The sequence below is a fragment of the Mastigoproctus giganteus genome, chromosome 9 (genome assembly GCF_048544385.1).
Source record: "Mastigoproctus giganteus isolate SK-2022 chromosome 9, ASM4854438v1, whole genome shotgun sequence".
In the NCBI taxonomy this organism is placed as follows: Eukaryota; Metazoa; Arthropoda; class Arachnida; order Uropygi; family Thelyphonidae; genus Mastigoproctus; species Mastigoproctus giganteus.
In genome coordinates, this window is record NC_143583.1 from 10,981,434 (window position 1) to 10,997,062 (window position 15,629).

Here is a 15,629-nt window from a genome sequence, read left to right on the forward strand (position 1 = left end):
ATTGGCTGATCAAAGCGGAAACGGAATCACCCACTCTAAATAGGTATGATATGCTTTAGCAAAATGTTCTGATCAGGAGTCAGTTCACGAAATGAGTGCACTTTTACGAATTTAAGAGAAGATATGTGATATATTAATAGCATTTGATTAGGATGGCAGGTAAGAAAGTAGAAATAAAGCAACTTTGTTGAACTCGTATGATGACGGTTTATTCTAGTCATAACAACAAAGCATGCGTGAAACTAATGATGAAATAGTGGGGAGTATTACGTTCATTGCTTAGGTTAACATGTGAAGTCTACAATGCATCTACTTCAAGGAAGAAATAGTTACATAAATAGTAGAGGGAAGCTTCAAGTTTTATCGATGTGCACATAATGGAGTCCGACTTTAATATTTAAGGCCAGACAAGAAAAATATCGGGCCACAAGCCATACGTATAAGAATATGGACGAAACACGTTGTAGGTAATGTGCATGAAATGCAATATATTGGTGATAATTTCTAAGGTACGTGTATTATATGCCATTTTTTTTTTTGTATAACTTATTGTTGCTTATTTTATGTATTTATTTTTGATGTACAATTATAACTAAAATTGTAGCGATATGTGAAATTAAACGGGCAGCAAGTGATCTTCAACTAGAAAATATCCTTTTACCGTATTTACTTTAAGCATTATTACAGTGACCGGTCGACGGTCAATCACCCACTCCACCGATCCTGAGTACTCTCAATTTTCTTTTAGCAAATTTGGATTACAAGTTTATCTAGATTTTTTTTAACCCATATATCACAACGTTATACTTCCCTACCCCTATAAAAATAGTCTGGTTCCGCCACTGAGTTACTGTAATTAGACAGTGTTGACGGAATTCCTGCAGATGTTTGAAAGTACCCCATGTTTAAGGTAGGGTGTCCCAAAAAATGCGTTGGTCTCTGCCCACAGTGGGTTATTGGACGACTGAACTAAGTTGCAATCACGTAATTTTTTGCTTTCTTGATTATTATTTTTTTTTTTTTTCATGAAAACACGTATGGGTTTGAGGGCTGAGAATACAGAATAAGTTATTAATGATTATTGTCTTAATTAAGACACCCATTTGATTTTCAGAACTTGTTTAAAAATAAACACTCCTTTGATTAAAAGGAACGTTAAAAATTATAAATGAAAACATTTATCGAGATATTTATGTAGACATGCATTTTTCCTTGATATATTGAAATACTTAACCACAGAAAATTTGATTTTTGTTTTGTAATTTGTATTTAAGTCCTTTAGTCGGGTATGCACAACTCCCAAAAGCACATTATTGCAAGAGAAAACATGCCCAGGGCGACAACCCCGCGTGTTGTAATTGAAAATTTAATTAGAATGCTGTTGGTCTAGGCTCCAAAATACCTTGTACCGACAATGATTGTGATCAGTATATCATTATCTCAACCAGTGGCGACTCATCACGGCCCTGATGCAAATTACCAGTAATTTTATATACCGTGTAAATACAGTAAACCCCCGCTATTCGCGGTTTCACGTATTCGCGATCGCTGATTTAATATAAAATAAAACCTAAAAAAAATGTGAATTTTAAAGCGCCGTGAATATTTTCCGCCATAAAAAAACATGGGTGTGGCTAAAATTATCTTTCCCGGTCAAAACAGCATTCAGTGGGTGGGGGAAGGGGTGACAAAATCGCGAGCGTGGATGTTTCTCGCTAATCCTTGTTCAGTGTGTGTTATGCGCTTGTCATGGAAGGTTTCGTCGTTTGCTTTTAATTTATATGCTTATAAATTTATCAATTTATAAATTGATATGCTTACAAAAGTGATAAATCTGCCGTTTTGCAGTGTAAAACAGATTTTTTCGAGTGTATTAACGGAAGAAAGTGCCTTTATTGTGGACAAGTTCTTTTTTACCCGTACAAAAATATGCTACGAATAACAAGGGAAATGTGAATACTGTATATCAAAGAAGGTGATGACATTAACGAATAAAATTGAGTTATTAGACAAAATTTCTAATGGTGAAAGTGTCTCTTCAGTGCCAAAACATTATAAAATCAATGAGTCAACGGTACGATCAATCAAAAAATCGGAAGAAAAAATCCGGCGTAGTGTCCGTGAAAACGCGCTAATTGCTTCAAAAATTTGCTCTGTAACTCGTGATGTTAAATTAGAAAAAATGGAAAAAGCTTTAAATCTGTGGATAGAAGACCAAACTCAAAATAAAATTCCGTTAAGTTCACTCATCATTCGTGAAAAGGCAAAACTCCTTTATCAACACTTTAGCGAAACTTGTGATAGCACTGGCGGGATAAGTTTTTTTTTTTTTTTTTTTTTGCTAGCAAAGGCGCTGGTTTGAGAGATTTGTTTGAAATTTCTAATAAATATTACATTTAATATTAAATTGTTTCTTAGTTTCTTATTTTCATTTCGATACCATATGCTTGCATTTCTCTATGTACTGTCTATGTACATATAATACATACATAGACAAAATTTTAGACTAGTTTTTCTTATATATTTCATACTTTGGAACGGAACCCCTTTATTACTATGGGAGCCATTACTCAGTATTCGCGACATTTCTCAGGAACGTAACCCCCGCGAATAGCGGGGGTTTACTGCATACAGAAATGCAAAGTGTGTTTGTTACTGACGGCACCAGGGGTTTCCCCCATCTTCGTGTTGTGTACTCTGTTTGTGTAGCACAGAACTCTGAAGGCCAGAGATTTAAAAAGTGTGGGGGAGTGGACGGATGTGTAGTGTTGTGTACCGTTGTTCTTCTGACCATTTAGCCTTTTCGGATCGACCGTTACCGCACTTTGCCATGGGGAGGTAGGTGAGGTACACAGTAGATTTTTTGTACTCTGGTAGGTCCTGCCACTTAGTTTCGGAAGATTTCAGTGGCAAGGGCCTATTTGAAAAAAAAAATGAGGGGGGGGGGGGTTAACGCTAGAATATAAAAGGCCGAAAGAGGCTTATGTAAGTGCGGTTTAAATTTGTATTTTATTAATTGATAAGTTGTGTGGGGTGTACACTGCGAGTTAGACAAAGTATGGGATAATAGAGAAGGCGACCCCAGAAAGTCAGTGAAGCAGGCCCATGCCTCACCAGGTAGGAGAGGGGGGAGAGACAGGGATCTGTCTCCTCCTCCCGCGCCGGGGAGGAGAGTAAAAGAAAACCAGGCTAGAGTGCTCGATTTGATTGCCAATGTGGCTTGTGGCAGAAGTTGCTGGTGTCTCAAATGTCTGGGTTTGGAGTCTTGCATGGGATCAGGTCCTGGTTGATCTTGCCTGCAGATATCAGCCCGATGGAACTTGGATGAAGAAAGTGAATTTCAGTTCAGTTGAGCTTTGATGAGGTTGGCGGTTGATGCTACTGAAGAGGGGTGCCCAGAATATGTCTCAAGTTATTGGTCTTGTTAGTTTAAAAGGCTCCTTAATGTTCTTCATCTGTTGAAGACATCCTGTGCAAAAGTGGTGAAGTATTTATAATTGTCATGGGTATGAATCAGTATATGTCCTTGGTCCTTTGGGAAATTGGTAATCTTTGTGATCAGAATAGATCTCAAGTTTTCATAGTCAGGGCAGTCATATTTTAAAATACATTCATCGTATGGTGCCAAGATTCGTCAGTGGCAGGGTGAATCATCTGTGATGCTCAGAGACGTTAATGTTTCTTGTATCGACCCATGGCCTGTGAGGAAGTACGTTATGTACAGGCCTGGGGAAAACCAGCTTCAGGCTTTTGCGAATGCGAACATTACTTCAGGGATGAATTTCTTTGTAATTGCTCCCTTAGTGGATGTTGTCCATCTGTCTGCCAGGCCTGCTGCAGGTGAGCCAGAAGCATCTTTTCTCTGTCTTGCGATTGATTGCTGGGTTGGTGGTGAATATATATATATATATATACACTTGGTGATTATCGAATTATGACCACCCCATCCATAATGGACTATGCACATAGCTCCTAGTATAAAAAGCTGAACAGCTTCCTATGCTAGTGCAGTGGTAATTTGCATCTGGTCGTGCAAATCAGAAGTGATAAAGTAGCAGTTGAGAGTAGTAAAGATATCACGGAGTTTCGAAAGAGCATGATTGTGGGCAGCGGCGCGTTATGACTTCATGGGGCCCCGGGCAAATTTTAATTTGGGGGCCCCATGTATAGTGTTGAATTTTTCTTTGAGGGGAAATCCCACGCCTCCGGTATACTCTTACTCATGCAAAAAGCTAAATAATAATAATTGTAGATATAATTTTATTAAAAATAAAACAAAATTACATGTATGACATTTATAAAGAACTTTTATACTGTATATATAGATTAAGTACAATCCACAAGAAAAAGTCATAAATGAACTCAATTAGTATTTAAGTACTTTTATTACATTAAATAAACTAGATTAATTAAACGAGAATTAGAATAATGTATATTTAATATAACGAAACAAACTTTCTATAAAATAAAAACAATTCTTAACGGAATATAACAAATTACCTAATAAAAGTCGTAATTAGAATGAAAATTTTAAGAACATTATTATATGTTCACTTTCCGTGCTTTTTGAGCTGCAAAATTATCAATCAGCTCATTATAATCAACCCCACTAGTAATGTCATTTTCAATGCATAATATTGACAAATCGCATAATTTTTCTTGGCCTAAAGAATTTCTGATGTAATTTAATTCTTTTAAGTATATTGAAAGGACGCTCTGCCGATGCGTTAGAAACAGGTGTGGTTAAATATATTCTTAAAATTATGTCCACATTAGGAAACGTAGAAACTAGCCCTTCTTGAATCGCTTTATACATTAATAAAGTAGAATTTTAATTTAATTTTTTGCAAAATGTACAAAGTGGGTAAGTTCTTCCTTAAAAATACTAACGTCGATGTCGTTTCAATACGTATTTATTAAATTTAAAATACATTCATCGTACTCATTTGGCGAAATTTCTTTTAAGTTGATATTTATTAATATAGCAAAATAATTTAAAATATTTTGATAAGCCTCAACACGTCTTTGAATGTTTGATACCAACTGATCGCGAATAACATTCAAACAATTCACTATAAATCGTTGTTTGCCTGCCAATTGCACATCCTCATCTCCATCCCTTTTCTCATCAAAATGTAATTTTCTTTTGCGTTTTCTCCCTTTGTCTGACTCATAATTTGTATTGTTTGTTAATGCAAAACATTCTGTGCTATAGTATCAAAAAATTCGTTGTTGTTTCGAATGTCTTCTGATATGTACAAAGGTAACGATTTTAAAAGATTTACGTCATTATGTAAATCAGAATTTTTATTTTGGAGACTAGTTGCATTCAATCTTTGTAGAATTGCATTCCATATGAAAAGTAAAAGCGTTGTTTCAATATCTTCAAAGTTTTCACATAGCTTTTTTGCTTCTAATTTTGTTACAGGTTTTTCATTACAATCTTCAAAAATTTTAAATAAAAGATTCTTTTATGGCCAAAAAATTCATCTTAACGGCTAAAATTGCATCTGCTCTTGAGGACCATCTTGTACAACAAATTTCTTTCATTGTTACATTTCCTTTTGTAGTCGCTTTCATTAAAATATCCCATCTCTTTGTAGAAGAAGAGAAAAATACAAATAAATTTTGAATAAAATCGAAGAAATGGAGTGCTTTTGGACAATCTTCTGCAGCAGAATTTCCCACTAAATTTAGACTATGAGCTGCACAAGGGACATAAAATGCAGTTTTACTATGGCTCTTAATCTTCGCTTGTAATCCGTTGTATATCCCGGACATGTTGGCTGCATTGTCGTAAGATTTGTCCTCGACAGTTTTAGATATCCAAACCATATTCCGTTAATTTTGAAGTTATATTTTCTATGTAGCTTTTCCATCGTGCTTTTCAATATGTAGGAAAGACAAGAAACGTTCCTGAATTTTATTTTCTTTATCTAAATATCGATCGTATAATAAATGATAATTGATCTGTGTGACTTATGTCGGGAGTAGAGTCAACAATAAGTGAAAAGTATTTAGCCTGTTTGATTTCATTAATAATTGTATTTCTTATGTTAGCAGCCATTAAATGTATGAATTCGTCACACGTAGTATTAGAAAGATAATTCACCTGTCCTTTAAGTTTCTAAGTTGGTTTTCAAAAACATATCAAAATTAGCTAAGTATTCTAAGCAACTCATAAAATTTCCTACATTACTATCATGCCCTCGAAATCCCAACCCTAATGAAGCTAACAGTTTCACAGTCGCAACAACTCTTTTTAGAACCTCACACCAATAATTTGTTTGGTTTTCATAAGCTTTTATCAAGTCTAAATCAATTCTTCCTACACTTTTCAAGCGCTTTACCTATTTTCCTTATGTTCTCTAGACTCATCGTGCCTTTTTTTAAAATATCAACAATATGTTTCCGATCATTACATGCAGTAACTAATATTTTTTTTTTTTTTTTTTGGTTTAACTGAAAACAATTTGCAAATAAAACAGTACACAGATTTTGTGGTTTCTGAAAATATTAACCACTCTCTTTTTTCTGTGGTACCATTAGCTCTACTTAAATAGAAATATGTTTCGTTTAATTTTCTCGTAATGATTTTTCCATCACAATTAAAATTTCGATTTGAATTTTTAATGCTTCCAAAATTTTGCGATTTTTCGCGAAGGCAAAACTCAATAAAATCATTTGTGATGGGGTTTGGTCATAAAGCAACATCTTTAGTGTATGTTTTATGTTTGATATTATTTGTATGTATTGCATTCGTATTTTTATCATTGATATTGTTTGTATTAATATTTTGATCCTTATTATCATTGATATTTGTATTACTATTTTTATCATTAATATTGTACACAGTTGCGTTGTTGGTATTGTTTTCAATTTGATCAATAATAACGCCGGCTGATACTGTAAAGTTGGAAGGTTCATTTTTCTATCCTATTTTCTTGCCATACGCCTGCGTCACACCTGCAATCTAGGTATGGAACCCCCAGATATGGGACAGAAATTTAATTTCCGATTTTTTTACTACAAAAATAAGTTTATAGAATATTGATTTGGGGTCCCCAGGCAATTGCCCTTTTTGTCCATAGGATAACGCGCCGCTGATTGTGGGAGCTGTTGTGTCGAGTGGTTCCATATCGATTGCTCATGGCCCACTGTGGTAAAAAGGTGTGCAAAGAATGGATAGGTCAAACCACCTCCCGGCGATAGAACTAAAGGATTATGCAAGGTTATTTGTTGTTATTTGGTTTTTAGCAACTAAGGCAATATTACTCCGGGAATATGCGGTAGTCATTTCCTTGACTTTTCCGCATCCTCCGTATTTGGTGGTGACGGGCTCGTACCCCAGTCTAATCAAGAAGCGTGTGCTATGCATTGCTGCTCCTTCCCACCTGGCTATGGAGGTGCATTATGCAAGGTGGATGTTCATGGTGAGCAAAGAGCATTGTACAGGCTCAATGGCAGATCACTGTGCAATAGTTGACATCCCAAAGGCACTCTACCCCCTTCACCTTTATACCTACTTCCTTAGGGGGGGCGGACATTTTCGTCCTCCCCTCCTGTCCATCCTATATCTTCTACTCTGGTGGGACATGGGCATGTCCCACTGAAAACTGGGGCTACCTACTCTATTGGCTCCATATTTCTGTCTTTCTCCCCCCCGCCTTCTGCCTCCCCCCCTCTCTATCTATATGCTAGCGAAAGCCCTACATACCAAAAACTTAACATATCTAAATTACCTTACGCCCATAACTTGGCCTAGCAAAACTAAGTGATTCTACCCCTACGTCGACGCGTTTCTTTCTTTCTTTTTTTTTTTTTTTTTTTTTAAGGTCCTAGCCGCCGAATACCCAGGAACCCAGTAGTCTGTTTCACTCTGGCAGGACCTACCAGAGTGAAACAGACTACTGGGTTCCTGGTCTGCCTCCACGGGGCGTAAGTGGGGCAACGTTGGGCCTCAGTAGGGGCCCAGCGGCTAAATGACCAGATGAACAACGGTACAAGGCATCATACATATACAAAGTCCATACACTTTTTTAAATCTCTGGCTTTTCCAGTCAACTGGTTCACCCACAATGTAAACTACGCGGAGATGGGGGGACCCCTTGTGCCGTTTGACCCTAAACACACTTTACAATATGAGAAATGCAAGAACAATATCCCAAATGACAATACGCTGCACCTCAGATGTATGGTGTTCTACAGCAGACCTAGAAACACCCTCTGCTCACCGCTGACCATCGTCGAAGGCAAATGTTGTGGTGTCCATAACACATTGGTTGGACTGAAAATGAGTGTGCTGGTCACTCATTTTCAGTATAAGAAAATGAGTGTGATTTTAAGCAACAAGAGTCCGTGGACCATCATGCATGGTGTCCACCGTCCAGGCAGATGGCGGTGGTTGTTTAATATGGGTCATCTTTTGCTGTTAAGAACCAGTAATACCCCTGATTCATGTGGACCAACGTTTCACTGGTAAGGTCTATTAGCAGCTGTTAGGAGACCGCATGCACCCTGCTACGTTTGAATTTTTTCCCTGACAGAAACGGGATCTTCCAATACAATAATGCACAGTGTCATCGGGCTTGCACTGTGCACAAGTGGTTTGAGGAACACAGTAAAGATTTCGATTGGCTTCCAAATTCGCCTGACCTAAATCCAATTGAACTTACTGTGTTATCTGTGTGAACGATGATCCAACACATTATTAGCTAGGTGATTAATAATTCAGTGATCACACAGTGTAAATAAAGAATGATATATGTAAAGTAAATTTAACAAAACTGATTAGTGTCATCGAAAAAACGATTAAACATTATCAGACTGATATCAAAGAACAAGAAAATATGGAGAATTATAAATTTTAAAAAAAATGGGGAAACTATGCACATTAGAAAGAAAAGTGGAAAACAGGCTACTGAAAAAAAGTATGTGTGCCCATATGAGCTATAACTAAAAGAGAAACGCCTAAAATTTAATAAAATAATTTAATTCTTATTGCTACTATAACAGGATACATTGAATGGCACGTTATCAAGTGCTAGCACGATTCAATACATCCAATAATAAACAACAAAAGCTGCCTGTTTGTGATTCCAGGACCTAATAATAGGCCTAATTAAAAATATGTAATTTATTAATTTTAGTAACTTACTGGCAGAATAAAATTTAGCTCAACAGATAGCAGACTGAAAATATATATACGTAAGGTGAGAGGGGGATGAGGTGTTAATATAGGGTACGTACTCAAGCGTTTAGGGCATAAGCCTCAAGCTATGAAGGAGTCTAGACTATGTATAAATATAGTGCAAATGCATCAGAAATACATAGCTATATCTGAATAAATCAGAATATTGGTAAAGCGGCATCGTTTTAAGTTATATCTCATATTGTGAATACCTTCACAACGAGTTGCCATGATATTGCACTACTTCGTGCAATATCATGGCAACTCGTTGTGAAGGTATTCACAATATGAGATATAACTTAAAACGATGCCGCTTTACCAATATTCTGATTTATTCAGATATAGCTATGTATTTCTGATGCATTTGCACTATATTTATACATAGTCTAGACTCCTTCATAGCTTGAGGCTTATGCCCTAAACGCTTGAGTCTAAATACATGATACACCATCAGGCATCTCTCATATTGTGGAGTTATACTTCATAACTGTTTTGCCATCATTGCATCACTCGGGTACCTACCCACCCACCGAAGAAGGGCCAAATAGCCCTGAAACGGTGCCGTCTGGGTGGTGGTATCCATCTGAGAATAAGTAACATTAGTCTTCTCCTCAGGTGAAGCGTTACTTATTCGAAGTAGTGCAATATCATGGCAACTCGTTGTGAAGGTATTCACAATATGAGATATAACTTAAAACGATGCCGCTTTACCAATATTCTGATTTATTCAGATATAGCTATGTATTTCTGATGCATTTGCACTATATTTATACATAGTATAGGGTACGTAATAATCTTTAGCTAAAAAGGCGAAGTGAGGGAAGAAATAGGAGAGCAGCAGTAGTATCCCAATCCTCTTCAAATACTCAAAAAAATCATGGGGAATAAAACTGACACAGTATTGGGACTATACTAGACATGCGCTCGAAGCGCGGCTCGGCGACGCCTTCCAACGCACAGTTTTACAGAAAGCAGAGGGTAAAGGCATGCAAACTAGACGATCACTTCGAACGCCGCATAGGACGACCTAAGCTGGCGTAAAACGCCTTCGGACGCGTTACAAACGCGTACGCCTTAGCGTTTGAGTAACCTGAGACATTCTCCCCGTGCATGGGGTGGTTGGTCTTAATTGGTTTGTTTATTATACTTTGGGGAAGACGATGTTTGACACAGAGGAGTTTATTTGTGTGGTGGAACAACTCCATTGTACAACACGTCATTAAAAGACTATTCCAGCAAAGAAATAAAGTCAGTGTTATATTGAAATTGGAAAAAAAAAAATGTTTCTGAACTGTGTAATGAGAAGAATCAGAATCTCAGTTCTGAACCTTATATTTATTGTAAATATTACTTCTACTTTAGTGCTGTTTCATTAGTCAAAGAAATACAAGTTTGTTTACTTGCAGAGAATTTATTGGTAGACTTATCTGTGTACGTACGGAATCACGAATGTAGATAATTTAAGTTAATCAAGAACCTTATTAATAGACTGATAAGTAATAGCCATACAGTGCAAGGAAGCCAGAGACTTTTGCTGCACTGTCCGAAAAAAAAAAAAAAGTAGTCAAAAGTGCCAGTCTCAAATACCCTTGAAGGCAACCTGTTCCAGCAATCAATTACTCGCTGACTAAAACTTCCTCCAATCTAGTCTAAAGCATCATCATCATCATCAGCCATTTTCAATCCACTGCAGGATGAAGGCCTCTCCAGCAACTTTCCAGTTCCTTCTGTTTTGAGCACTGGCCATCCATTTACTACTCAAAAACTCATGAATTTCATCTATCCATCTCCGCCTTTGTCTTCCAGGTTTTCTTCTAGCTCCTCTTGGGTACCATTCTGTTATTTTCTTAGTCCATCTGTCATCATGTCTTCTAGCTATGTGTCCTGCCCAAGACCATTTTAGTTCTTTAGTTTTGATAAGAATGTCCTTTACTTGAGTTTGCTGCCTAATCCATGTGTTTCTCTTCTTATCTAACAGTCTGATTCCCAATATAATTCGTTCCATTCTTCGCTGTGTAGTTCTCAGCTTCTCTTCCATTGTTTTGGTGAGTGCCCAAGTTTCACTTCCATAAGTCATGGTGGGGAGTATACATTGATTCATTATTTTACGTTTCAGACAAACTGGGATATTGCCCTTCAGTATGTGACTATATTTCCTGAATGCTATCCATCCAAAATTTATTCTTCTCTTGACTTCCAGCCATTTATCATTATTGCAGCTAATAACTTGTCCCAGATAAGTATATGACTCCACCTTTTCAATTACTGCTCCTTCAATCATTATTTCCCTTTCCATGGCATACTTGTTCATCATTACTTTTGTTTTAGCCATATTCGTCTTTAGTCCAAAATCCTTACTAACTGTGCATAACTGATTAAGATTTTCCTCTAATTCTTTGGGATCGTGGCTTATGACCACAATGTCATCTGCAAATCGTAAATGGTTTAGGTACTCTCCGTTCACATTGACTCCTTTCCGCGACCAGTCTAATCTTCTGAAAGCTTCCTCAAGGGAAGCAGTAAATAGCTTCGGAGATATTGTGTCTCCTTGTCGAACTCCTTTCTCGATTTTAAATTTGCTACTGTCTTTGTCTAGTCTAATAAAGGAGGTAGCACTCTCATATATTTTCTTCAAAATCATAATATATGGGGTATGAATGCCTTGTCTTTCCAGTGCCCGAAACATTGCCTTATGCTGTATGGAGTCAAATGCCTTTTCATAATCCACAAATGCCAGGCATAATGGTGTTTTATATTCATTTGCTTTCTCCATTAGCTGTGATATTACGTGAAGGTGATCCATAGTTGAGAATCCTGTCCTAAAGCCAGCTTACTCTTTCGGTTGATTCTCATCAAGTATTCTTTCTAATCTGTTAGTAATGACCCTTGTGAACAACTTGTAGATGTGGGATAACAAGCTAATTGGTCTATAATTTCCAATTTATCTCCTTTCTTATGCAGCAAAATTATGATTGCATTATTCCACTGCTTAGGCGTCACACCTTTTCTAATGCACTTTGTGAAGAGCCTTGCCAGTTTTTGTGTTATGTCTCTTCCTCCCAATTTTAACAACTCTACAGTAACTTCATCTTCCCCCGGGGCTTTCCGATTCTTCATTTTCTTCATTGCATGTTCTACCTCATCAGGAAGAAATATCGGGTATGTCGTATGTGTTGCTACTTTGCAATCCATCTTCCCCACTGCTGGTATCATTCCCTCGCTCCTTGTATAATTCTCTATAGTAGTCTTCTGCTATTTGAATTATGCCTTCTCTGCTATTTGAATTATGCCTTCTCTGCTGTTTATAAGTACACCATCGCTATTCTTCAGTTTCGGTATCATTTGTCTTTCTATATTACTGCTCATGGCTGCTGATTTAAATCCTTTGTTTTCCCTTAATGCTTGTTCTACTTTTCTTGTGTTAAATCTTCTTATGTCCTCTCTGAGTCTCTTTCTAATGGCTTTGCATAACTCAGTATACTCAATTTTCTCCCTGTCAGTGTTTTTCTTGCTCTTCATTTGTCGTCTTCGGTTCATCATGACAAGTGTTTCTTGACTAATTTTTTCTTCTTTCTGTTTCCCTGTAGGTTTCTTGGGCTTTATCACTTTCAGAAAGTTGTAATATTCGTCGTCGATATCTTGGTCCTGAGCAGTCTGCAGAAGCTCAAACTTGTTCTTAAGTTCCAGTACATACTGCTTTTTCTCCTCCTCTGTTATCTCAAAGACCTTTGTATTATTTACTCGAGTCAGTTTTTTTTTCCTTTCCTACATCTATATCAAGTGTACATCTTACCATTCTGTGATCACTTCCAACATTTACCTTATTCAGGACGGTAACATCATTCACAATATATCTTCTGTTTAGTGAGGATGAAGTCGATTTCATTAGTTGTTAATCCATTTGGACTCTTCCATGTCCACTTTCTGTTCACCCTTTTCTTGAAAAAAGTGTTCATTACTGACAGTCCTTGAGATTCTGCAAATTCCACTAGTCTTTCACCTCTTTTATTTCTTTCACCAATTCCAAAATTTCCTATAGTTCCTCTTTCTGCTCTGTTTTGCCTTTTTCCAACCTTAGCATTGAAGTCTCCCCATAATAATAGTGCAGTGGATTTTCTGCTCATCTAGAAGACTCAATTTCGGTGTACATTTCTTCAACCTCTTCATCATCATGGTTCGATGTTGGTGCATAAATCATTATAATCTTTAGCTTGTACCTTTTTAGAAATCTTGAGTATTAGTCTTGACACCCTTGGTGATGTACTTTTGAATTCCAAAATGTTGTTTTTAAAATCTTTATGGACCAGAAACCCAACTCCACCTTCACTCCTTTCACTGTTTCCATTGGTGTACAGCAGATTTCCACTTGATAAACTTATGATTCATTTCTTCTTCTTGTTTCAGCCAAACCGATGATATTCCAATTCACATTTTCTAATTCCTTTTCCATCTCTAATATCCTGTCTTCACCGATGAGTGATCGTACGTTATAACAGGCCAAGTTCAGTTTCCGTGCATGGCAGCCTGGTCGTACCCAGAGATTCTTAGCACCCTCTGCTTCCACTCTGATCCTCTCGCTGCCGTAAGAGGGAGAGTGAAAGCTGCTGGGGACTGAGGGCCATTTGTATTGTTGTGCTGTCATATGCTGGAGGGTTTGGTCTTTTCCTCTTCACGCTGACCAGGCGTCTTGAAGAGAACCACTCTACACGTTCGTTGCCACCTAAATGACGTAACAGGGCTTACCATCGAGGTGTGCATGAGTGGATTTTAGGGAGGCAGGCCAACCGGACTTCTCCTAAATCTTCTGTAATAGAGATATCGTATCCATCAGTGTTTTAGGCTGAGTGTCTGATAACACACAGGATACCTGTTCCCCTCTATGTAAATAATAAACTGTAAATACACTTCCTTTCAAGTTAAGAATACATGTAACCCTGTACATAAATCCTTTCAATGTAAATATCCTCCCCCACTAGCTTACTGCTGCCCAGGAGGCGGTTCTTGAGCAGAGCAATAAACAGATAATAATAATAGTGGTATACACGTTTTCTGACTTCATTACTAGTATTATATACATATTTATAGGAATAACAGATTAAGGACTAATAGCTTTTCTTCTTTTTTTTCGGTTTACAGGTACGATACGAAAAAAAAAAAATTAATAGTAAATTTAATTTAAGTAATTATTTTTGTACACAAAACTAGAATAAATTACCTGTCCAATGCATTTAACGGATTGTTTTTATCTCGTATAAACCTGAGTAATTGGAATCCTATGTATTTATTTATTATTATTTTCATGGCTACAGTATTACCACCCGAAATCCGGTAAATTCTAAGATCGGGCAAGGATCGAGTTGCCGGATTTGGGAGGGTGAATGTTTTCAACTTTTTAATTATGCATATATATATATATATATATATATATACACTGAACTTTTTTTATTATTATTTATAGGGTCTAATGCTAAATGTCTGGGATCCCACCCTCATGGTATTGCTGACGTCTGAACGTTCGGTGCGATGTCAAATCGAGAAGAGCCCAGTATGAGTCTTGCGCTGATTTCTGGTGCTGCCGCAGGACTTGCAGTGGATATTACATTGTTCCCTCTGGACACTATTAAAACTCGTTTACAAAGTTCGAAAGGTTTCTGGAATGCTGGTGGATTCCGTGGTATTTATGCAGGTCTTACTTCTGTAGCTTTAGGATCAGCACCGGGAGCCGCTTTGTTTTTTTCTTCCTATGAATTAACAAAAACATCGATGCGACCGTTCTTTGCGCCTTATTTACAGCCAATAATACACATGGGAGCTGCATGTTGTGGCGAGGTGATTGCATGTATTGTTCGGGTTCCAACAGAAGTTGTAAAACAAAGGGCTCAAGCAAATCCTTCGCTTTCTAGCTGGTTTGTATTTAGGAAAGTTTTAGAACATGAAGGATTTTGGGGGTTTTATCGAGGTTATACAAGCACTGTTTTTAGAGAAATTCCTTTTTCTCTTATTCAATTTCCTGTTTGGGAACTTTTCAAAAGTATGTGGTCCTTGCATCAAGGTTATTATGTGGATGCTTGGCAGTCATCACTTCTAGGGGCTTTAGCTGGTGGAATAGCTGCTGGAGTTACAACCCCGCTTGATGTTGTGAAAACAAGAATTATGCTTGCAGAAAAAGGAACGGAAACAGCTAAAGGAAATATACTCAAAGTATTTAAAGAAGTTCTTTCTGAAAGAGGAGTTGGGGGACTTTTTTCAGGAGCTGTACCACGGGTAATGTGGATGTCACTAGGAGGTTCGATATTCTTTGGTATTTATGAAAAAACTAAAGATGTAATTACAAAATATTTTGTGGCATAATAAAAATACTGATGCCATTTTGTTGATTCCTTGTAAATTGCCTAAGAGAAGAAACGGTTTTCTTTTCTTTTTTTTTTTTTTTTTCTTT

General features: G+C 37.1%; 1 protein-coding gene across 1 annotated transcript; it reads left to right on the plus strand.

Annotated features, from left to right (window-relative positions):
* Window positions 1-59: 59 nt before the first annotated feature.
* LOC150080049 (mitochondrial S-adenosylmethionine carrier protein) lies at window positions 60-15,541 on the plus strand. Its single transcript, XM_090381644.1, has 2 exons — window positions 60-159; window positions 14,649-15,541. The coding sequence occupies exon 2, from the start codon at window positions 14,714-14,716 to the stop codon at window positions 15,539-15,541; it is 828 nt and encodes a 275-aa protein (XP_090237770.1). The 5' UTR covers window positions 60-159; window positions 14,649-14,713.
* Window positions 15,542-15,629: the final 88 nt, after the last annotated feature.